Here is a 25,703-nt window from a genome sequence, read left to right as displayed (position 1 = left end):
AAAATAACTCCAAGATAGATGTGTAGAAATTCTGTAGACTTTTAAGTTTTGTAAGTTCAATTAAAAATGCTTACCTCTGGGCTGGAGAGATGGATCAGTGGTTAAGGCACTTGCCTGGAGAACCTAATGACCTGAGTTTGATTCCCCAGTACCTGTATATAGTCAGATACCACAAAGTGGTGTGTGCATTTGGAGTCCATTTGCAATAGCTGGCTGCCCAAGTGCACCCATTCTCTCTGTTTGCTCTCTTCTATCTCTCTCTGCTTACAAATAAATAAAATTATTTTTAAATGCTTGCCTGTGGTTTCAGGGTTATAGGTTAGCCCTTAGCTCTAAACATTCTTAATATCTTACTTACCTTCTGAAAGACTTACATAATGAGAGACTTCATGGTTCAATTTTGGCTTGAAGTCCTTGAAAAGGACTTTGATAATGGCAGGTTTCTAATCAGAATAACTAGATACTCAGATTTTATAGTGACATTTTACAGCTACTGGATGAAATACTAGAACCACAAGACAATCCACAGGAGGCTTGGTGTGGGTCCTGTTTCCTCATCCAGGCTCACCATGCCAGGAAAATCAGGAACCAGGGCCATCTCTGACCTTATCAAACTGTGCATTTTGTGTAATTTTAACAGTCATTAACTTCAGTCATGATTCATATTTTCATCACATTTTCAGTTACATTTTTGCTCATGTTTAAATCCATAATTGTGGATTTTAGATATATTTGAATAATGCCAGAGAATATATACATTTTTGACTAATCACAAAAAAGTAATGGTCCATTTTTTTATTCTTATATGGAAAGTCACAGCTATTTTTTTTAAGCTGTAAGAAATGCCACTTCTGACATTCAATGAATTGTGTGAATTAGACACTTTTTTTTTTTTTACGACCAAACTAAAATGTGAGTGTTCTATAAACAACTCACTTCTGTAAGAGTTTTGGAAATTGTTGGTAATCCAAGGGTTTGCAGTGAAAATACAGCATGACTACAGCATGAAAGTGCAAAAATATCAATACTTTTAAAACGCAAGTGATGAATTTTAACTTTAATGGGGGTAGAGTACATGCTGTCTGCATCACATGAGCAGGAGTTCCAGAGACAAGTGTGCTGAGCTAGATCATGCCCAGGAGAAGAGCCAGGTCCAAGGCATGCCCAGGAGAAGGGCCAGCTAAGGCCATCCACGGGAGTTAGCTGAGGCCCATGTGGGATGAGCCAGACTGGAGCACAGAGGACGCTGTCTTCAAACCTGAAGTCAGCAGGGACAAAGACCACAGCTGGTCCAGTGATGAGTCTCCCAATGGCATGGAGGACGCTGTCCCCTTTTAATCATCCTCCCCTTTGCTAGTTAAGCCTCCCTGGATAAGGCTAGCTAACTCAAAGTGTATTTGTACTTTAAGCAAAATATGTGTTGACTATTTCCCTGACAGAAGCTCTTTGAGTTTTCATAGACCATTCTAGGAAAGCCATGTAGCAAGGCAGTGACTATTCAGATGTAAGGACTTTCCCAGCCATACCAGTGTGTCATCCGTACAATGATATTTTAATTACCACCATTTGTCTGGCTACAGAATAATGAGGTATGGTTGGGCCTGGAACTGACCTGGAAGGTTCTCAGGGTTAGGAGAAAAATGGGGGGCACTGTCCAGGGGACCCAACAGATGGAGGGACTTGTGATGGATGACTTTCTGGATAGAATGCTCAGAGGCCTCTGGCTCTGGGTGACTTGGCTCCGGCTGTTTATAAAAAGAAGTTTTCTCCAGCCAATCATTCATCAATAAGGATTTGATTGTACAATCCACCCACCAAGCATGTGAGTTATGAATGAAATGAAATTCAGACTTTCAATTGACTTTCGGGCTTGTTTTCTTTTGGTATTAATTGTACTTCTTATAAAATAGGACAGCCTGATCTAACATTTAAAGATGTGTATGCCTGACACAAATGATTGATTTACATTTGAGATGTTTGTTTCTTCTTTAGGAATTGTTTTATCACTGAGTTTAGGTACATTGACACCAAGCAGGGTTATGCTTTCCAGTATCCGGAATTCCAGTCAATGTTGTTTGTTGGAAGGAGGGCGAATATGTAGATGCCATCTATCGTTACTTCCTACTAGAGTGTTTGTGAGACAGACAACTTTAGAAAGGCTACCTAAAATTTATAAAGATGTTTAGAGTAGTTTTATTTTTTGTAGTAAAGAAAATCAGAATTAATATATTACTAAATAAAGATAAAGTAATCTCTTTCTTTCTCCAGAATCTTGTTATGTAGCCCAGACTGGCCTCAAATTGCCAATCCTGCCTTTGCTCAAGTATTGGAGTTTCAGTAGTGCACCACCATGCCTAGATGTTTCTCATTTGTGTAATGATGCATTGGATTACTTTAGATAATTTCATATTTTCTGTGTAGCAAGGTGGTTAAAAATAAAAATATAAGAGCTACATGGATTGGATTATATCTGACACCTGATGCTTATATGTCTCAGTTCTCCCTGACTATAGAGTTGTGAGGTGTGAATATATTTACATGTGTCAAATTCTAAGAATAGTATTAAAACATAGTAGTCAGTCATATGTAAGAACCAGTTCTTCTAATTCTTTTCTTCCATTCTCAATGCCGAGGTCTTTGAACAAGCAATTATCCATTATTTTTAGCTACTTATATCACTGAGTTCAAAGATATTATGTCCCCAATATTTGAATTTATTAGGGCTTGTACTCAGCACCTTACCAAAGGAAGTTTATAGAACAAAGATGATTGCTTTGACTTTGTGCCAAACACTAATATGAACAGTGGTGGTTTGTGCACACTGTTGAAATGAGCCTTAGCACAAACTGTTAAAGCAGGTGTGAGACCCTCAGCACCTCCACTTAATGTCCTTGAGCCATGCAGAAAGACCTAAGAGCTGGCATGGCCACTCTTTCCTCTGCCATGAAATATAGACAGACATGTGCTGTCTTCTGGAGTATTATCATATAAACTCATCAACTGGAAATGTCTCCCATCCAACTCACCCTCAGTCATGATTGTCATTTTCAATCTTGCTATCCTTTGAAATGTTTCTTGTGTGTATGTGGGGTGGGGGGGGCATGCATGTGCCCTATCTTACCAGTTAGTGCATAGCTCACTTTGAAATCCTTTGTTATTTTTTGACATACCGTCTTTGTTGGTTGTTTCATTTGAAAATCTCATGCCACACCTTATCCCATTAGTCTCTGTCTTGATTTGTTCTCTACACATAATGATCTCAGCCTATTTTTTTAAATCCAGCATATTCAAATTTGCATGTCTTATTTTATACTTAGTATAATGGCTTAGATTAAGAACTCCTTTACTTAACAAATAGCTAACTAATGCATGATTCCAGGAACTACAAGTAAACCTTGATTTCTTACTCTCATTCTTAACAGGCAGAGGAAATACCATCTATTCCTATTAACTACAACAAAGGTAGTGATTTAAGTCTAGTTTAGCTTGTTTAATTATTTATTTGGACCCTGTCAACTCTTCATAGAAAACATAAAGGATTTCCTGCCTTGTTCTAACAACAAACTAGTAAATTAGTGCTGAAAGAATACATAACAGGATGAAATATGTATTTCCAAATTAACAAGGTCATGTTACTGTAGGTAGATGTAACTCTACAACAGCACGGAATTGATTAAATGAACTGGAAGATCGAAGAATTGTCTCTCTCAGAACAAAGGAAGACCAAAGACAGTTCACGCTGTTGGCATGGACTCAAGACCGTTATGTGCCCTAGGTCCCACGTTGGTCCTCACACGCAGCAGAGCAGGCATCTTATAGCCTTGGCCATCAGGGGACTTCTGTGACAACTACAAGGATGGTACATAGGACAAACTCCCAGTTATGCACACAAGCCTGTCCGCTCACAGAAAGGATGGTGTTTTCGGATGAACTGATGCAATAAGCCCTACCCCCATGGGACTAAAGGAGAGGGGTAAGAACAGGGCTAGGGAAGGGCCGTGAGGAAGTTCAATATGGCTGCTCTGAGGGCTGCCTGCTCCCTCCCTGGCTTTTCTTTGATCCATGATTTCCAAAGCAGGTGCTATTCTTATTGTAATCACATTGTCACACTCCATTATAAGGAGGCAATTAAGCCCATATTAAGTTAAGAGGTGATGTTTTGTATTTTTTTTAATCTCACACAACCGTTGATTTGTTAGCTTTTGAAAACAGATAGAAATTTTTCAATTATACCTTGCAAAATACCTTTTCTCATTGTGAATGTTTGAAAAGCAAATGTATCTTGGACCCAGTGCATTTGTGTTTACAAACCTGGATATGATTTAGTAAGCTTTAAAGAGATAGCAAGCACACAGCAAGGAAATCAGATTTACATAATTTTCTGCTTGCTTACAGAACGCAGAAGTCAAGATTATCTTTTACATTTGGGAAGACTGTCTTAATATGATAAGATGAAAAACCACCTTACAGTACACTTGATCCTGCTGGCTTGGCTTCTTAAAATAAATTATGAGCTGATTTGTCACAGTGACTTTTAACATAAATTGCTGTTATAATGTAAAGCAGCAATTCTAACGAAAATTGCTTTTTTTAAAGAAAAACCTCATCTACATAAAAAGATTTGAGTTATTTCTACACTTATTCTCCTCTCAGGGTAGTTTGTCTGCTGTAACTTTACATGACATGAACAAGAAAGCACATCATTTGTTCGTGTGCATCCTAGTCTTTCTTTTACCCTTCCAGTCTTTCTTCCACATGTGCATGTTAAGTGACAAAGAGCAGCTTGACTGGGCAAATGACAGAAGTATGAAATATGTGAACTTCACTTTTCTGTATTAAAAAGGGTTTTGAGGGGATGAACATGCTATCATCAGCAGAACACACTGAGGGGAGGATTTTGCCCTTTCTCTTCCATGCTGTGTAGGAATGTCAATTTCCTTGAAGCTTCAGTATTGCTGCAATAATGAGGGAGGTCTCCTAGCGCTTTATAGCTGTAGGCACGTGACCACAGGAAAGGGAGGAAGTACTTGGCCCCAGCCCAGGAGGCCCCTCGCATGCAGTCATGCACCTCTGGGAAATACCTGGTATTTACACTCTGCTTTCTGTTTTCTGCATTTTGAACACTATGCTTGACTAAGCTTCCTGTCACTCTCTCTAAATTCTATTTGTACAAATTCGCCACAGTGCCAGTTTCCTGTCTCATCTGTATTTATTATCTGATCACCAAGGGGTTAGAAGAATGACAACAGTGACGTGCTGAGTGGGATTAGTTATTCACAGATGAGACGTCGGAGTTGGACATTTCTCATTATAGAGATGTGTAGACAATGCACACAGGGTCTTGGTCAAACTTCCCCTCTGTTCTCTGTGTAGAATGACATATAAGTAAGCATTGTGTCCTCGGAGCACCATGAGCAATTACAGCAATCTTGATTTTTTGAGTAACACGATTACTCCCTTTCAGTTGAGGAGAACCACAGTCCTGACCTCTGAGGTCTCCAAGTGAAGACTTTGCTTTTTTATTTTCATAGGTGGGGGAAGATTTGTAAGAAATTGACATAATGATATTATATAATATCATCTAAACAAAAACTTGAATTATAGGTAAATGTTTAAAAGGGAGATACATTTGAAGGTATAGGAAAATGTTCTGTAATTTGTGAGTTCCTGGGTCCTCGGGGCCGGTCATGGTCCCCTGAAGGCATCAAGGCAACCTTAGAGGTGAGCATGTGAAAGAATCACTTTTGGGAGACAGTCTCTGTGAACAGTTCGGGTTAATCAATAGGAATGTGGGTTTATAAGAAGTTGAGGGTCCTGAGGGGGTTGGATGTACAAGGTTGCTTGATGATGCCTAGTTAACATTTGGGGACATACAGTCCAGCACTTAAGCAATGGTGTATGCTACAGAGAGATGGGCTATGCAAAGGTTGCTAGCTGATACCAAATAAGGAGTTTCCTTGGCAACTGTTCAAAGGTCACAGGGAAAAGCCTAAATTCAGGTGTTCCCGCTTGGAGAGAGAGTGGCCTCCTATAGCCCTGGGATCTTTAGCTTTGCCTGACAGCTCAGGCCTGTCTACTGAAGGCTCCAGCCTGTTCCTGGCAGTACCTGACAGTAACTAAAGTTTCCCATGCTTTGAGGCCTCCTGGTTTACAAAGAACTGCTCAGAACAGACAGGTCACGGCTAAATGTCCTTCTGAGAGCTGAGAGCCTGCACTGTGTGTGTGTGGCTCATTTGACTCAAAGCCATGTCATTTTGGTGAGTTTTGGCTGCAATTCCTTTGGCCTCACATTGTACAACTGGCTGCACACAGGTGAGGCTTATGTTGAACTTCTGATCCTCCTGCCTCTATCTCCAAAGGCCTAAGAAGACAAGCAAATGGTGACATGCCATCTAGTGTCTGCCACACTGAAGATGGAGCTCAGGGCTTCACATGCTCTAGCAAGCATTACCACATGAGTTTCATTCCCAGTTTCTAACTCTTGCCCTTTTTTGTTTTATTTTAATCTATTTACATGTGTGTATGTGTGCATGTGGGCAGGGATGGGGAAGCCAAGGTCTCTTGTTGTCAGATGCCTATACAAATGTTTGCATCTGGAGTTTTATATGGGTGCTGGCAGGTTGACCCTGGGCCAGCAGTCTTTGAAAGCAAGTATCTAACCACTGAGACATCTCCCTAATCCTAATATTATCTCTTTAGTCCTAGTGTGGCAAATCAACCATGAGTGTGGCATGTACCAACATGAAGGTAGTATGTTGATTTACATTCATTTTCAGTTCTTTAAAAGTTACCAGAAATGCAGTGGCTGACACCATCACCGATGGGTCAGCTCATAGCTTTGCAAGTCTGACTTGTAGCTGAGTGCCCAAGCTAACTCTCCTTGGTGGGCTCTAGAAAAGTCCACCTTCCTACACTGGCTACCCAACTCCCTTTCCCTGTGAGCGTGACACTAGAAACCCATTTCCTTGTAGGCTGCCCAAGGAAGGAGGCTGTCTGACCCCCTCTGGCCCTCAAGCCCACAACTTCAAGACTTCTCCCGCCAGTGGGAGTATGTCTCTCTCAAAGAACAACACATGGCTGGGTTAGGCCTACCCAGATCTCTTCTCTATTTTAAGGTCAACTAATTTAGGACTTCAGTTACTTCCGCAGGAGTTTTCATTGAAGTAGGAAATGAGACTCCTGGGAAAAGGAAGAGAATTTTAGAATTCTCTTCTCCCTACCACAACCACCAAGGTATATTGTAACAAGCAGACATTCTAAACACATTGTGTGTGTATACATGCTTATGAAAACCAGAGGTCAACATTGGGTGTCATTTTTCTTTTTTTAATATTTTTTGTTTATTTATTTATTTGAGAGTGACAGACACAGAGAGAAAGACAGGTAGAGGAAGAGAGAGAGAATGGGCACGCCAGGGCTTCCAGCCACTGCAAACGAACTCCAGACGCATGCACCCCCTTGTGCATCTGGCTAACGTGGGACCTGGGGAACCAAGCCTCGAACCGGGGTCCTTAGGCTTCACAGGCAAGCGCTTAACCGCTAAGCCATCTCTCCAGCCCTGGGTGTCATTTTTCTTATCACTTGATTTTTAAAATTTATTTCATTTTATCTTTATTTATTTGAGAAAGAGAGAAACAAAAAGAGAAAGAGAATGGGCATGCTAGGGCCTCCAGCCACTACAAGCAAACTCCAGATGAGTGTGCCACCTTATGCCTCTGTCTGGCTTAGATGCATGCTCGGGAATGGAACCTGGGTCCTTAGGCTTTGCAGGCAAGTGCCTCAACTGTTAAGCCATCTCTCCAGCTCTCATCACATTTTTTGAGATAGGGTCTCTCATATTCCTGGAACTCACCAATTAGACTAGCCTAATTGACCAGAAAGCCTTAGGAAACAACCTATATCTGCCTCCCCAGTATTGGGATTACAAGCAGTTTCCACCATGTCTGACTCTTATGTGGGTTTTGAGTACTGAATGCAGGTCTCTTTGCTACATGAGCTATCTACTCAGCCCTTAAACAAATATTTCTTACTTTTTTGTGTTCATAAATGAAACAATAGTAAATGAGACACCTTTGTATATCAACTATGTAGCTTTACAAATCACTATGAAGTAAAACTGAGCCCCTATATAAATAGAATTGCATTTTACCTGAATAAATTAGCTTAAAATTGTTACACCTCACCTGATGTCCATGACTAAGTCAATAACTATGTAAAGACTTACCATTCACTGGTGAAAATCCATTTAATAAATGACAACAGATTTAAGAGGTTTTTTTCCCCCTTTAGAAGCCCCAATTATCAACACCTGAGCATTATGCCCTAGGATCAAATTGCTTTTATACACTGATTTATGCGTAACAAAGGATGGACACAAATATTATCTCCTCCAATTCTCACAACAATCCGGAAATATTAATAACTTCCTCTTGTGGATGGATATTTGAAGCTCACAGAACTTCAGTTTTTTTGTCTTAATACTTGATATTTAAAGCAATTAACTTTGACAAAAAGCAGGGGAGGGGCTATGTCCATGATAATAGAACAAATGAGATGAAACAGAGATACTTTTAAAGATGTATATAACATGCCCTGTCCAGAAGTTGAGGAATTGTGAGCCATGGTCACTGTCACCATGCACTCTGTCTCCTCAGCAATTAAAATATGAAGTTATCTATGTAAGTAAAAGAGTCTAGTTTTTCCAGTGTTTTGTCTAGCCAAATGGCAAATGACCTCTGGTCTGGGTCTCTGCCAACTGGTAAAGCAGTGAAAAGTTAAGATCATCAAACAAATGGAACTCACACGTCTCTAAGTTGTCCCAAGAAATGAAGATACTCATGTCTACTCTACAACTTGGTAGATTTTTTTCTCTTTATTTTTAACATAGCTTGTGTAGTCTATCCTTTTCATGATTTAGCAACTGAGATACAAAAATATATCATATGGCAAGAATTTCTTTTCCAAATCTTAAAAACAAACCCACATGTAATTCATTAGTATAAGTGGTAGTTAAAGAAGGGTTTTCAAAGGAAAACTGGATTTGGCCGGTTTACATAACAATATCAAATAGGCAAATACGTATTAACAGGGACACAACAAGACCTTTTGTATTTCTGAGGAAGCTCTCAGTTGGAGGTTTTCCTAGAACACCCTTCTGCCAAAACTTGTCCAGCTTCAATACCTTTTCCTGCATTCACTTCACCTCTCCTCAGCCACTAGCTTCCACTTATAAAACCCCTTCTATAATATCTCCCCATTATGCTTCATTTCATTGTCAGCAACCAATAATATAAAGCCCTCTGTGGTTATTTTCCTGCAGCTGCTGAGCTGAGGATTAGTCCAGTGGCTTTTGTGGTCCTACAAGTGACTTTCAACTTGACTTAGGCCCTTCTGGCATTCTACTGGGAGATTTCACAGGGATTTTCACCTCATTCCTATATAACAAACAGCAATTTACAAGTCTTGAATAAGAAAAATACATATGAAACCATTGTGAAACATTGAGGGCTAGTGAGCTACTTAATGTGTGCCTTGCATTGGACATTCTACACCATGCTAATCTGAATGAGGCTTGCAATGCACAAATAAGCAAGTCCTCTCACAATGGGCATGGCCACTGTGTACCACACATTATGCAAAGCACAGCTAGCTGCATTAAAGAGACAGGGGAATTGGGATTTATTTTCAATGTTAAATTAAAACAAAAAAAAAAAAAGCATTATGGTTGCTCAGTAATAAACAGGACTGTTGCTTAATGAAACATTTGTATTTGCATTATTGTTGGGTTTTTGTTCCTAACTTACTCATGGATAAAGATGCTCTATTCTTTTTTTTTCATAAGCAGGTGCTGCCATATTGCTTAAATGTTGCAAAACATCACCTTGTTTCTATCACAGTATCTGAAGATTGAACTAAATAATATAGACAAACAATAGTTTGTATAAAAGGAAATAAGATTAGAAGGAAGCTCCAAGCCTTGGCATACTTTGTATATGCCTTTATCTTTGAAGAGGGATGTGCAAATGAAATATTAAAATTTACATCCTTTCCCTTTGGGGAAGGCAGAAAAATCCTAATTTTACTACTGAAAAAATGTTAGCCCACATGTAATAATATAACCTAAAACTATTTATAAAGACTTGTTTCTAAGAATGCACTAGGTATATTATTTCCTTCTTTAATTCTTGCAAGTAAACTTGCAGGAAATGTTATAAATTCTTTTTTTTTTTTTTTTTTGTCAATTAGAATTATTCCACACATCCCCATGTTGCAGTCAGGTTCACATTGCTAGCAGAAATCACCCAAACAAGGGCAGCTTGTGGGGAAAAGGGGTTTATTTTGGCTTACAGGCTTGAGGGGAAGCTCCGTCATGGCAGGGAAAAACTATGGCATGAGCAGAGAGTGGACATCACCTCCTGGCCCAGATAAGGTAGACAACATGAACAGGAGAGTGTGCCAAATACTAGCATGGGGAAACTGGCTATAACACCTGTAAGCCCATCCCCAACAGTACACTCCCTCTAGGAGGTGTTAATTTCCGAATCTCTATCAGCTGGGAACCTAGAATTCAGAACACCTAAGTTTATGGGGTACAGCTGAATCAGACCACCATACCCCATTAGATGTAGTGCTAGTTAAATTTAGTGTGAAATAGAAAGTTTATATTAGAATGCATGTATATAAGTGTGGCTCTGATTTCATTAGCAATTACTCTTAGGTACTGGTGTGACAGGAGAAGAAAAGTTACTTCAAAAAACCAGTTGACACATCCACTGTGGCTAACCTATAGCTTTGCTCTCTCGAATATATGGTTCCCTTACTACTTTTCCTATCTTTCAAGTCTTCAAGTCCTGACCTCAATCATGAGTAATAAACCAAACCTACTCTTTCAGTTAAAAAAATTGTATTTCTGCAGAGGTGTTCTGCATAATAATTTTCTGATTCTACATTTATGTGTGAGGAAGAGAGGAATCAAAACACTGGAGTCAGATAGCAGAATACCACAGATGCCAATTATTTTGACACTAGGCAACCTTCTTCCTATATAAATAAACTAATCATTCATAATAAATTTCCAGTAGTATTCAGCTATATTTGATGAAGAAATATTTATCATTAGCTTCATATGTTTGGGACACAAAGGGGCCCAATTTTAAATTTACTAGAGAGATATAAATAAAAGGCATACATTTACTATAGGTGTTGGGAATTGTTCAGCATTTAATACTTCAAAACAGATTTCTATCACTTCAAGCATGACACTTTGTATTTTATTTATTGGTTAAAATCTCTAGTTAAAGAGGGATATAATGGATAATTTACTAGACTATGAAATTGTTTTGATCACATTAGATCTAGGAACATTTTAATATTGTATTTATTACATTAAATATTAATAAGAAACAAGAGTTATAAGAGTCTGAAATATGATACTAAATAAATTAGTGTGGGCAGTGCGGTATGCTGAAAAAGAAACAAAACTCCAAGTCTAAATACTACCTTATTCTTCTGTCTCTGGGCCTCATTCTAGCTTTAAGGTGAAATAAGTATCGAATGTCTTCTCCATAGATTTCTGATTTAGGTATACTTTGACAAAGGAGAACAGATTTAAAGTTGGTTTTAACTTTGAATTGTAATACTACTTGGTGAAAATCATTCATGTTTCTCTAGATAATAAATGTCTTAAAGCAATGATTAGGTCTGTTTATCATCTGTATACATTTAATAGCAAGCTTGATGTCTGAGACACAGGAGATTTTCAATAAACAGTCAGTGAATAAATATTGCCATCAATGGTATAAAAGAAAGCAGTCATTTTCAAGTTAAGATTTTCTGACTTCAGTCCAAAATATCAATTTTTCAAATGTTGGGCTTAACAGTGTATATTTCAATTAAGAATAACCAAATACACTGCTAAAATTGAGGCATCCTTCACTAAAATAAAGACTTTGCTTTATGAATGGACAAGACTTTCCTCTGGTTTTGTGACCAGAGGAATTGTGGATAGGTCACATAAGGCCAAGAGAATAAAAAGTATAAATGCATAAGACGCTACTTCTGCTTCTGTGGAAATGTCTTTTAAGCAGTAATGTAAATGCCCCAATTTGAATAACATAAAGAGAAGGCCAGGGGTTTCAGTGAAAGTCTGAAAACCACCTCTGTTCACTTTTTAATATGTTCGTGGTTGGTGCCAAAGAAACCTTGAGCAGTAGCAGTCTCTGTGGAAGGGAGTTCCACATCAGAAATCAGCTCAAGTTCAGTTGAAATAAATAATCAACCATCCAGTGCTGTAGTCCTTACACAGGTTTTCTTGCTCTCATACTCCTTTGGATGGGAACTTTCCAACAGTTGATGTTTGCGTGCCTGTCACCAAATTCCTTCCCTAAAGATGGTAGTTTCCATTTTCCCACTTTACAAGTTATTTTAGGCAGAAATAGAGGCTTAGAAAAAGCATTTGAAGGTCATGGGAGAGGAGCATTTTATAGCTGAAGTCATAATAAAAATATAAGAACCAAGAGTGCCTTTAAATATTTAAGAAATACAACAGGAGACAGGATTTTCATTAGACAATGTTGCTGGTATAGCAGAAACCAAAATGATGATGGTGTAAAACAGTGGGTGATATTCTTGGGATAAGGTCTATGAGGGGGAAAATAAGATTTAATTAAAATTTCAAGACTCCTTCATCATTATTAAGGGTATGTTCACAGTATCAGTATTATTAATGCAGGTCTCATAAATGTAATGCAACTGTGAGGATTATTGTTAGCAAAAAAAGTGGTACAAGAGAATGGAAAATGGTTTATTTCAATTGATTTATTTACCTAAATTTATTTATTGTGCACCTATTGTGTGTACACCACCATACACTGTTGAAGGACTTGAAGTTACAATAGCTACAGTATTTATACTTTTTCTTTTTTGTCATACAAAAGTGTTCCCTTTATCTAAAAAACCCCAAGATGGACAACTGTGTAGAAGTTAAGTTGTTATTTAGGGAAGGATTTTAAGGTCCATAGGTAGGCAATTGGACCAAGTAAAATGGGGAAGGAATATAATCCAGCCAAGGCTATATTATCACAGCTGCCCCTTGCTGTGGGTAACTGGGCAACTATTCCACTGGGGACCCTCAGAAGAGCCATGATAGTCAACTTGAGAATTGTTTGTTCTGCACACATCTGGTTGCCATGGAAGCAGATTAAGTAATAAGGCAATGGGAAGATTTAAAGCAAGACACAAATGGTGTAAGACTACCAGATTTTGATTATTTTCTTACATGGATTAAAAATAGCCATTTTTGGGACTGGAGAGATGGTTTATCTATTAAGGCATTTGCCTGCAAAGCCACAGGATCCCAGTTCCATTCTCCAGGACCCACATAAGCCAGATGCACAAGGGGGTGCATGCCTCTGGAGTTCTTTAAGAGTGACTGGAGGGTCTGGCGTGCCCATTCTCCTCCCCCTCTCTCTCACTCGGCTTCTTTGTCCCTCACAAATAAATAAATAAAAATATTAAAAAAGGAAACATTGTTGATTAATTCTTACCACTTGCCATAACCTTAATAATAGTAAAGAAGAGGACAGGAAGGATAAGAAAGGTCAAAAAAGAGCATAGCCTCTGCATTCTAAATGAGGGGCAATCTTGTTGCAAAACCAGGAGAGATGAGTTCCGCTTACAAATGGGTCTCCAGGGAGGGCACCTAGTGAAGTCCCACAGTGGGGGTAGTCTGGCATATAGGAGGGTCTGTGGGTCATTCTGAAGCTGCTGTGACTGCCAATATAAGAAACACCTAGGCCTTTTTCATATGCATGACCCCTCCAGCAATAGGCTATTTCTTCTTTGGCCAAGGGACAGGCTTCATTGGTATTTATTACGTAAACATTAATGCATATTTTATTTCTTATTTTTATTTTATTATGTGTTTGTGGTGTGCATTTGTGTGGGGGATGACAAAATGGGTGCACATGTGTTCCTCTGATTTCAGAGGTCAGCTGTCGGTATCCAATTTATTTGTCTGTCATTTCCCTGCCATGTTTTTTTGAGTCAAGGTCTGGCACCACACCCAGAGCTAGACAAGCTAGCACAAAGTGATAGGGATACAGAGAGTTTGAGGCAAGTCTGCAGAAAGTCTCCAGTCCCACACGAGGTCATCTGTGTCTTATTAAGGTCATTAATAGCCAACATATGCAGGTATTGACGAGTGAGTAATTGAGAATGCTCAATAATCAATCTGGAACCCAAAGAATGGAATGGCTTAAAGAATTCAAAACATGGGCCTGATTGCCACTGGCCTTAACAGATTTGAAAGCTTAATGGAGCTTTGAAGATAATAGTGCTATTCAAAAACAGGGCACACACAGTGAACCCTCAAGAAGTTTTTAATCCCATGTGCCTTAAGGACTGTGCTGCAGAATAATAGGTGATCCTTTCTTTGGGGAAACTCCTAGCACAAAAGACAGGTAGAGTAAAATTGAGTAAATGGACAGTGTATCCATGAGAGCACATCATTAAGAGATAATATAGAAAACTTAAATAATTCCACCTCCATATAGCTACAAGTACACAAGCTTATAAACTCCTTCAATTCACAAAGCCATGTTACAGTTTCATTTCTCCCATACTTTTTGCAGACTAGACATACCATGGAGAAGACAGTGACAGAGAAAATGAAGGACCCTATCTTTAATTCTGAAAGGCCACTCTCTATTCTTTATTTCTTTTTTCAGCAAGATGATACTTTAAAGACTCAAACTAAAATCTACATAATGAAAGCAATTTGTATTGTACTCTGTGTATATGTGTATATATGTGTGTGTGTGTGTGTCTCACACAATGAAGCTTGCTTTCTAGGCACACACACTAAAAAACACATAAGAACATGGGAGAGAGTGGGGAAGACACAAAAATCTTCTACAAACGAACCTGAGGATAGAGCTGCATAACTGAATCATAACAAGGTCAAGTTCAAAGCCACTTAGGATGATGTAAAGTAGTCCAAAGCAATATGCCCTTCAGAACACAGCTAGGACAGCACGATGGTACTCCGTGGCTTATGGAAGTGTCCCCAGATTGGAACCCTTCTGGGAACATTTCTGCAAGCCTAAAGTCATAGCAAAATACAAAGTTAAAAAGAAAAAGTCTTAAGTAAAAAGAAAAAAAAAACAGAGAATTCATGCTCATGTGAATTACGATTGATTTTATAGAAAAAGAAGGAACAGAAACTCTAGCATATTTTGGAGATAGTGAAGAACAATTCAGACTTTGAGCCTTTACTCCCACAAATGGAAAAGAGATGATAGCAGCAGAATTGGTTTCTAGTTTGGTGAATTTGGACAATGACTTGTTTTAAAAATTATTCTTTTTACTTCAAATTAGAGGTGATGACCTTGGAGAGTTTCATCTAGTTGTTTGGAAATGAGAGTGTTTATCTGCATATGGACATCTTTATGAATTCGAGTAACAACACAGATGAGAATATGTTGAAATTCCCCAGGATAATTATACTGAGTAGGTAGAATGGTATAAAACACATGAACTTTGGAAACACATCTCTTCATCAAACAGAATGGAACTTAAGGAGGGTGGTTTGCCAGAAAAATAACTTAGGTGCTAACAGCAAGCTAACAGGAAAACTACTTCTCAGAAAGACAAATGAATTCTACGATTTCTACAAACATTCCCCTGTTGTTCACCATGCAAAAAGAGACTTGTCAGGGTTCAAATATGAGTATCTCCTACAGGCTCATGAGTTGAACACTTGATATCCAACCTGTGAGCTATTTGGAGGCCTTAGAACTTGTAGGAGGGAGGGACTGACTGGTGGTGACTAGGGGCTATGTCTTTGAAGTTTATACCCTCCTCTGATTTCCCTCAAAGCATTTTCTCTGCTTCCTAGTCCAGTGCTATAAGAAATCCCCAACCCCACACTCCCTCATGAAGGGAACCACCATGCCTTCCTCACTATGATGGACCAAAACTTCTGGAACTATGAACCCAACTAAATCTTTCTTCTTTGACTAAAACTTCTGCAACAGTGAACCCAGCTAAACCTTTCTTCTTTAAGTCATTCTGTCTGCTATAGACCCATAAATAAGTAATCCAGAGACTTCCTGTGAGGAAAATTAAAATGTTTTTGTGCTCATGAAAGTTCAATAATATTGAAACTTGTTGGCATTCAGTTTTTGATCAAATGAAAAATGAAAGATCTGAAACATTAAAATAAATATCAAAGACAGATTTCTCTACAACCAATGCCAGAAGCACCACCATGGTATAGGGGTTATAAACTAGGTCTTGCTCTCCTGATTAGGAGCTTCTGGAAAGGTGAACGTGGTACATTAATCTCTCTGCATGCCCAGAAACAGAATTGGCCATAATGAAGGTGTTTTGAGTATAAGAAGAAAACTGAAAATCTAGGCATTATTCACCCCACCACATAACCTCTATACTACTGTAACACTGATCCCCAACCCTGGTTAGGGCACAGTGAAAAATCCCAGAGAGTCCACCATACAGGACATGCAATGCTGACACATAAACCCTTCTTCCTGGAAATTACTAGACCATGGCTGTGCTGTATTGTAAGAAGAGACACAAAGATGCTGTCTGTGAATGAGTATATCATACTTTGGAGCTAGACTGTTTGATTACAAGAAATAATAGAAAGGACCATAGGGATTTCATCATCTTTCTGAATCTTCCTGATCTCTCCAGACCCCACAAGTTATAAATGCAATGATAAAACATATCCTTTCTTTAGATCCATTCATCTCTTAAACTCTACCTACTGATTTACTAGGACTTGGTAATACAAAATGTATATTGTAGGTGGGCATGGTGGCACATGTCTAGATGTCAGCATTGTGGAGCCTGAGTCATGAACACCACAATTACTAAGCCAGTTTTAATACATAAAAGGAGTCTGTCTTAAAAAAAAAAAAAAGTAAAGTATAATCAGAAATCAGAGCCTTGGGATATTCTGACACCTGTTCATCGGATAAAGAGGTGGATATTGCTTAAAAGAGGATTAACATACCTTCTGAGAAAAGTCATCCCACACTATGTGGTGAACCAGGGTCACACTGTCAATGTGAATTCATCAATGGTGCATAATTTCTCAGAGCCTAATGTACTCTCCTTTGGAAGTACACATTAATCACTGTATTGCATGAAGCATCATTGGATGTAAATCACTCACTTCCTATGAAAGTATAAATTTCCTCGAAAAAATATATGTCGAGGCCACTTTTGTCTTGTGGAAGCAGAATTAATGTAACTTAAGATACTACCTAAAATTGTGACAGGGATATTAAACATGGCTCACAGCTAGTTTTGTTAAAGCTTGGGTAATATAAGGAAATTGCCTAGGCAAGTAATTGGTACTGTATCAAAACCAAATATTTCACAGTTACATTTTCTCTTCCCTAAAAATAAAAACTAGAGCAATCCAAGGGAAAACTGCCAAGACTGAAAACAATATCAACCAGCTGTAAGTAATTGGAAGTGAAAGTCATAGTTAACAAGATGTGGGATGTATGTGAAAACCCAGGTTGGGTCTCCCCGTTGACAACTGGAGGACATCCCAGGGATTTAAACACCATGCCAAGGTAGACTCTTCGTCCCCATGCCTGAGGGAGCACCTCCAAGCCTCACTGAGTGATGAGTGAGCCAAGGGACCCTCCTGAGCAAGTGCCATATGCCACGTAGTGGTCTGGGGCAAAAGAGGACTCACGAGGAAAAGGAAAGGCAGTGTTCCATGAATGTGAGGAGATATCTAGTCAGGTAACAGAAAAGGGGTGATGTTTAAAAAATATCTCATTCCAAAGAAACCAAGAGAACACAGAGGACTGATTTTTTTGGAAGGAAAAATGAGAACATCTTTGTCAAAATAAAGCAGCATTAATTTAACTGGTGTGAGTTAAGAATGAAGTAATGTGTGCTTATACCTGGATGGTGTTTCAAGCTGAGCAGAAAGTTAAAGGTGGACAAGGGTCATTTCTCAGTTGTTGGGTGGCCTCGTTTCTAACACGCAGCACACAGGAACCGAGGAAAGTGGGGGAGTGCAGAGCACTTTGGTAGTCCCGAAGGGAGCGCCATGCTTCTTACTGTGCTGGACGGCTGCTGTGTCTCAACACTCAGCCCTCACAGTGACCCAAGAAAGCACTGGGAAGAGACCGAGCTGAGAAATGGGAAGACCGGTTCAGCACAGCTAATAACAGTGCAGTTAAATTCAAGCCTTCATCCATCTTCACAACCCATATATTACACACAACATCTAAAAACCAGAATGACTTAGCTTTCTTAGAAAGTTGGAAGACTAATACCCAGGTCTGAATTCAGATCTGCAAAGCACATCAAAGCAATATACCTCACATTCCTTTCCCTCCCTCCTTTCCTCCATTTTTCCTTTCTTCTCTTCCTTTTTCTTTCTTTTGTCTGTTTTTCTGGCCTTTTACTGTCACTCTTGTCTGTAAAATGGTGACTATGAAAGTATCTTGGTACCCACTGCTATTTCAAATATTCACACTTTTGTTATCTTCTTTGCCACTGTCTTCCTCCTTTCTTACTCTTCTTTCTCACCTTTCCTTTAGCATTTCGACGTTTCTCCTTTCTTTATTTTTTTTTTTCTTCTGTTAGGAAAGCATCAGAACCATTTATCCATCAATATATTTTTCCTCAATGGCAAGAAATCAAAGAAACAATTATAAAATAGAAATTTCTATCAAGAGATATGCAAGTAGGAAAATACATATTACAGAATGTTTTCCTACATTTAATTTAGCACACCTACTAAGTACACTTGATCCATATGTGGGTACTATATGATGTCAAGGTGCTCATTGCCCAGTGGAGGTGACATGAGGTACAAGGAATGCATCCCTGAAGACTGGTAGAAGCAGAGGACTGACAACTTTATCAGAGAGCCTGGGCTGGGGAGCTCGTGACAAAAAAAAGTAACATTTCAGATGTTTAAGAGTGAAGAGGGCTTTAAAAGGTGGTGGAGGGTAATAAGGGAACCAGACTGAATGATGTAGCAGATGAAAGTGCTATGGAATACGGCAACAATATCTGGGTTCATCAAATGGCTTGTGAGACTGGCACTCGGTGTGTATGTGAGTCTAGGTAGGTCAGCAGTGGTCAGAGAACACAGGCTCTTGAATGCCGAGTAACAAAGATGTCTTTAACCCACTAAGACTCTGTCTCACAAAAACAGAAAAGAAGGCTTGGCAGAGTATAACAATGGGGCAAGGATAGAAAGAAAAAGGAAGGAAAGAAAAAGGGAAGGGAAAAGAGGGGAAAGAAAGGGAAAGAAAAGAAAGGAAAAGATGGAAAGGGAAGGGAGGGAAAGGAAAGAAAGGCAAGGAAAGGTTAACCATAAATGAAATATGAACTGATGGTAGAATTAAATATATAAACAAGTATCTGCAATGTGATATGACAGTGGTGTAATAGAGGAATATATCTCATGGTCTAACAACATAGAAAAGTAGAGTGGATTCAGGAAAGATTAACCTGATATGCAATTTAAAAGGTAGACAAGTTTTAAGAGTCCCACTCTACCCATGCATGTTGTTATTTACTTTGTAATATAACAAAAATAATTTACCTTTGCTGTGTATGATTACTTTTAAAATTTCCTTATTTATGAAGCCATTTTCTCATTATTGTCCCCTTAATATGGTATTAGTTTTATTATACTCACAGTCCTTAAAACAATTCTGAAACACCTATTACCAATTAAAGATTATGTTTTTAAAATATTCTTCTAGGGAATTCCATAGTTTCATGTTAGATGTCTTTTATAAGAGATACTGAAAAATCTTCCTGTTCTGTAGTGGGCTTACTGTGTTCCTAATTATTTTATTTTTAAAAGTCCCATTTGTGATGCATGCAAGTGCACTGAAAGGTTGATCTCCATCAAAACATCCTGGCTTCAGCATTAGAAGGAATCCCACTCAGCAAGAATCCACAGTTACTGTCAAGAAATCTCCCACTGACAGGGACTATGCATCCCACACTCTTTAATTTCTTGTGGATATTAAAAACCCAATTTATTTCTCTTGCTGCAGAGCTGCATGGTCTTTTACTTAGGTTCCATTAAAAATGGCCTGCCTATAATTCATACTCAGTGTCAACTGACACTGCTCCTGAACTTGAGTCATGGCTTCAGGGATGAAATGGTTTATTCCTTTATGGCCTTTCTACAAGGAAATAGTTCTTGAGATCTGGGCTTCATTAACAAAAGGTAGTTAAAAACATGAAGGTGGTTCCATTGTTGTTCTCACTGTTAGTATGTTGTGGTAAATGATAATGAGTCCCTAGAGAGCAAGTCTGAGTATGCATTCGACATTCAACTTCAGGAATAATGTAAGGAAGGAATAACTCTCCTGTGTAATCTTCTGGGTGGACCACAAGCACATTCCTATCTCAGTGACTCCTTAGATGCCCAGAGATCATCCAAGGTGAGCTCAGCCCAGCTCCCGGGGCTAACTTCCTGTACGAAGCAGAGCTCTCTGCATCGTGGGTGTGAGGTTCAGATTTGGGCACCCTGACTTCTTTAAAGGATCTTTCAGTGCAGCACAAACCTTTTCCTTTTCAGCTGACCTCATTTGACCTGCCTGAGCTCATACTCTTTCCACTGCAGGCCTCAGACGTCCTGATCCAGCAAGACCCCACTGCTTTCAGATGCTAGAAGTATGCCTCTTTCCTCTAGTGGCTTGTTTCTGCTATGCAAATGACAGTTCCCTTTGGTGGAACATTTTTAAATCATCTCCCGTGTCCAGACAGACTTAAATAGTATTTTTTCTGTGTCTCTAAAGCTTGTAGATGCAATTCTGATATTCCTAACTTTATACTGGTGTGTGAATATCTTTCCCCTCATACATATAAAAGAGTCCTTGGAAAGGAGAGCCTCTTTTTGTGTTTTTAAAGCATTCAATATAGCACTTGATTGATAAATAAAAGATTTCCAAATAAATGCATGAGTGAATAACATCCAAAAAACAAATATTTACCATCCATATAAGAGGAGCAAGAATGTTCTCTGCTGTTACTGAGCACTTGCCCAGTGTCTAGCTCTTCTCCCCACTGTTCTGCCAGGTAGATTAGATCACTTCTTTGTTCTTGAGAAAACTGAAGCCTGCAGGGTTCAGTCCATAGGCTCTTCCGTCACAGATTGCATCCGTCGTGATTCTACCCCTGTCTGAACTCAAAGCCAGACCCTGCCCAGCACAGCCAGCCACCTTTTGATTACTGTCAAAATTCTGAAAGACACAAATTTGATTTTGATTTAATCTTTTCTATTTCTTTCCAGCTCCAAGTACAGCCCAGTATGGAATTACCGGGAGTGCTGACGTTCTTTCCTCCAGCTGGCACCTTGTGTTGACACTGTCCTCTTTCACCAGCATATTCTACCTGAAGAATGCCATACTACAATAGATTTAAAGACCCATCAAAGGCTTTTAAGCAGTCTGTGAAAGTGCTGATGGCTGGATCCAATCTGGTAGAGTTTGTTAAAAGCAGCGTGGGATATAATCAGCAGTGCTTACACGGGGATGATCACCTTCTGTGGAATCGCTCATTATGTAAATACTTTAATTCTACTTTTCTTTTGATTAGCTGCATTACCTTGTGAAGCAGTACACATTGTCCTTTTTTAAGACGTGAAAGCTCTGGAATTACTTTTAGAGGATATTAATTGTGATTTCATGTTTGTAATCTACAACTTTTCAAAAGCATTCAGTCATGGTCTGCTGGCTGGCAGGCTGTAGTTTACACACACGAATATTGCAGTGAATATGTGATTCTTTAGGGCTGCAATACACCATTCCGTTCCCTGTTTCAACAAGAGTCAATCCACATTTACAAAGATGCGTTTTTTTTCTTTTTGATAAAAAAGCAAATAATATTGCCTTCAGATCATTTCTTCAAAATATAACACATATCTAGATTTTCTGCTCGCATGATATTCAGGTTCCGGGAAGGAGCCTTGTAATATAAGTGGCTGTAAGGCTCTGCTTCTTCCTGTAAGCTCAGCATGGGTGTGCCTTCATAAATAACACTTTTCTCTTTGCCTCCAATGAATATCAAATGTTTTGCTAACTCCTACAATTTGGACACAATAATAAAACCACAGCAATTAAGTTAACCTCACCCTATCTCTGAAGAACAAAGGAGCCATTGGACTGTGTGCATTCATGACCAGAGAGGTCTGAGAATTTTACCCCACAACAACTCAGTTTTCATGATGAGGACCGAAAATGTACTATATGATGTCTGTAGTTGAAATCACATGTTGGCTCCACTGTGGAAAAGAATTCCCTTTAAAATGACAGTACTGCCCACTCCAGGGATAGCCCACCAATGCAGCATCTGTCTTCCACTCTCAGAAACCAAAATCTTGAACATGGCTACTCAGAAGGAAAGTGGAGTGCCATCACCTAATGTTACATGCACACCCAATGGATTTGGTTTTGTGATAGGGAAGTGAGTGTGACAGAGCCAGTGCCCTACAGACAGGGGCATTTGTATATCTTCCACCTGGAAATATAACTCGGCTGATAGGAATGCATGTTATATTTTTAAAAGTTCCAAAATGTACTATAACAAATGTTGTATATTAAGATTAAGCCCTGAAGTATCGAAATCTTCAGTAAAGTTTTTCTAGCCATTTCAGCTCAAAGTAAAGCCAAAAAAGAAGAATCGCCATGTTTACTTCTCGTTACATGGGATACATAAAATGTAATCAATGAGCAGAACATACCAGTCATAAGGTTATCATACAACAGATCAATTTAATCAATGATTGTGAATATTACACTTTTTCTATTAAAGAACAAATACTACATTTTTGAAGGAAAATGCTGTTAGTTTAACTATTATATTACAGGAATAGGCTCATGGTTTTACTTTTGACCAAAGAAAGACCATAGCCTTGAAAGCCATTTTACAGGTTTGATGAAGTTGCCAATTTCAGCACACCTAGATTTCTACAGTTACCTTTTGCAAGTCACAACAACAATAATGATCCGATTAATAAAATTAGACACAAAAATTTTTCAAGAGGTTATTTAAGAGAACTAACATTTTACCCAACAAGGGATGGCTTAAATATTGTGATTTTTTTTCAAATGAAATTTAGAACCAAGGGACACCATCAATCTATTTTAATTAGAAAAATGAACCATAAATAAAGGGACATAAATATATAGTCTTCACATAAAATGGCAACAATATGACATAATGCTATTAAATTTACTAGCTGTAATAAATTTATGACATTTTTTGACTGATATTAAAAGCAAGTTTTACAAAAATTATGGCATTTAAATTTATTATATATTTGCTTCTAAAAATGTTTTTTGTGGAATTGGTGAGCAAATTGCAAAGTCCTTTTTTTGTATTGCAGCTTTAAAGCAGCCACTCCATTAATCTACTTACTAGAAATAGTGGTGCTACCACAAAAGTGTTGACCGTCTGTAACATCATGTGGGGAAAGAATCTGATCAAGAATGCATATTATACAGTGACCGTTTTCCTAGAGTTAAACAATACCTCCTCTTGTAAGGTTTGTAGGGTAAATGTGAGGTAAATTGAGGTATAAACTATGGATGAACCAAATAATTAGTTCCAAGTGTTGTCATGATTCCGAATTCGTGGAGTCTGGTGTTTTCCATAGGGTGTGACAGAAGTACAGTCATAGCTCCGTAGCTATATGTATTTGCCTTTATGTTAGAAGAGACTTTCTTGAGTGACATTTTAATAGAGGAGGTATCTGCTATGTTTTTTCTGTATCACAGCAGCATTCCTAGTCCTTAGGCCCCTGGACAGTGAAATCATGAGTATTTATAAGTTGAATATTGTTCAAATAAGGCTACAGTATTTGCTTTTTTGTGTGAATGTATTGCATATAATGTTCAAGTAGATGATTTTACATTATGGACATATGAGAAGTCTGATTACTCCATCTTATCAGTCCTGACTGTACAAGGTTGTTGCAATTTCAAAATAGAAGTCTTATACAAATGATTTATCTTTTGATCTCTACCATTTTTTTAACTATTCATTTTAGCGTTGTGGGATTCCTTTTGTTGCCCCTAAAGTTATTATTTTTTTTCAAAGAAAGAAGGAAGAAAAATATAGAGCAGTTGAGAGAGGAGAATAAAGAGAGAATAATATGAGAGATAAGGGGAAGGAAAGGAGAAAAGGTAGAAAGATAGAAGAAGAGAAGAGAGAGGGAACATTGGGGTAGTTAACGTGTTCATTTGCATTCTCGGCTTAACCACAAATGCTGTAATTATGTTTTACAATGATCCTATTCAAAACAGAAGTCCTGTGACACCACTAAGTGCTTACTGTGTAGCAATTATACAATGAAAAGTACTGCCCAGGCTACAGCATTGCGGACTTCCTTTGAGACACTAAGATTTGAGAGAGAGAATCTCAAACATAAAGCCACTTTTGGGGGATTTATTACTTCACCAAAAAAGTAATGCTTCATCATAATGTTTCAGCTATATCTAGAAAGTAGACTGGAGAACTGAGAATTACCAAGCTAATTCAGGACAAAAATATATGTATACATATATAAAAATACCCTTATGTGTGAAGTCAGAACACTAAGAAATGGAATTATCAAAGCCAATCATCTATATTGATCAAATTACGGAATAATTGTTAATTTACCCATAGTGCTTTGTGACACAGCCAAAAGTTACCTATTTAACCTTTTCAATAAAAATTGTCTTTTTTTGAAATCCAGAAATGATTTACAAAAGAGGTCAGGTTTTTAACTATTTATTGAAGTATGTGGATGTACAGTATTTCAATAGATATGAATATGAATAAATGGTATGCCTTAAAATCCTTTCAATATGTATTTACTTTAAAGGCTGGGAAAAAAAAAGACTCTTTCTGTCTTTTAGTAAAACATCCATATTTCATAATCTGATGTAAAATATGTTGTACTGTTTCCAATAGGTGAATATAAAGTCAGTTTATCAATTAAAGTATGTATTTGACTCATTTTAAAAATCTATCACTTTAAAAGATACAAAGAGATAGAATTTACACGGGCTCCTTCTGTCCCTTTCTTGATTGTCCTACACTCACACCCCTCTGGTACACCAAAGCAACACCATATGCAAATTTTCACTGCTACCATTTCTAAGGGCTCCACATTATACAACATTTCTCAATCACTCATTCCTAAAAGGTCTGATAAACTGTACAACATCTATGCTAAAACAGAATTTTTGGTGATATTTTATTATAAATTATTTAGAAATTTCACTAAAATGTAGCACAGGTAGCAATAGAGATTAATGGTAAAATGCTGATTGTCTGACATGCTGAAAGTTCAAACACCTGTAAAAACCAGGGTGTAACCGGGTGTGGTGGCGCACGCCTTTAATCCCAGCACTTGGGAGGCAGAGGTAGGAGGATCTCTGTGAGTTCGAGGCCACCCTGAGACTCCATAGTGAATTCCAGGTCAGCCTGGGCTAGACTGAGACCCTACCTCGAGAAACCAAAAAAAAAAAACAAAACAAAACAAAACAAAAAAACAGGGTGTAAGAGAGTTGGATATAAAACAATGGAGCTTATGGACATCTCTTGGACATTCAGACACAATTTTGTTTAAGCACCTTGTTTCAAAACAGACCGTATATTTTGCCTGACATCCCTTAGTCTATGAGTAGTATAGC

General features: G+C 38.3%; 1 protein-coding gene across 1 annotated transcript in view; it reads left to right on the top strand.

Moving 5' to 3' along the window:
• Positions 1-25,007, top strand: part of Negr1 (neuronal growth regulator 1) — a 763,865-nt gene extending 738,858 nt beyond the window's left edge. The window contains exon 7 of the mRNA XM_045138599.1: positions 21,314-25,007. Within this exon, the coding sequence (XP_044994534.1) occupies positions 21,314-21,438 (125 nt within the window). The 3' untranslated portion in view covers positions 21,439-25,007. The remainder of the gene's footprint in view (positions 1-21,313) is intronic.
• The last annotated feature ends 696 nt before the right edge of the window (positions 25,008-25,703 follow it).

The sequence above is a fragment of the Jaculus jaculus genome, chromosome 19, assembly GCF_020740685.1.
Source record: "Jaculus jaculus isolate mJacJac1 chromosome 19, mJacJac1.mat.Y.cur, whole genome shotgun sequence".
Taxonomy (NCBI): Eukaryota; Metazoa; Chordata; class Mammalia; order Rodentia; family Dipodidae; genus Jaculus; species Jaculus jaculus.
Note: the sequence above shows the minus strand (reverse complement) of the source record. Positions and strands in the feature narration are given on the sequence as shown.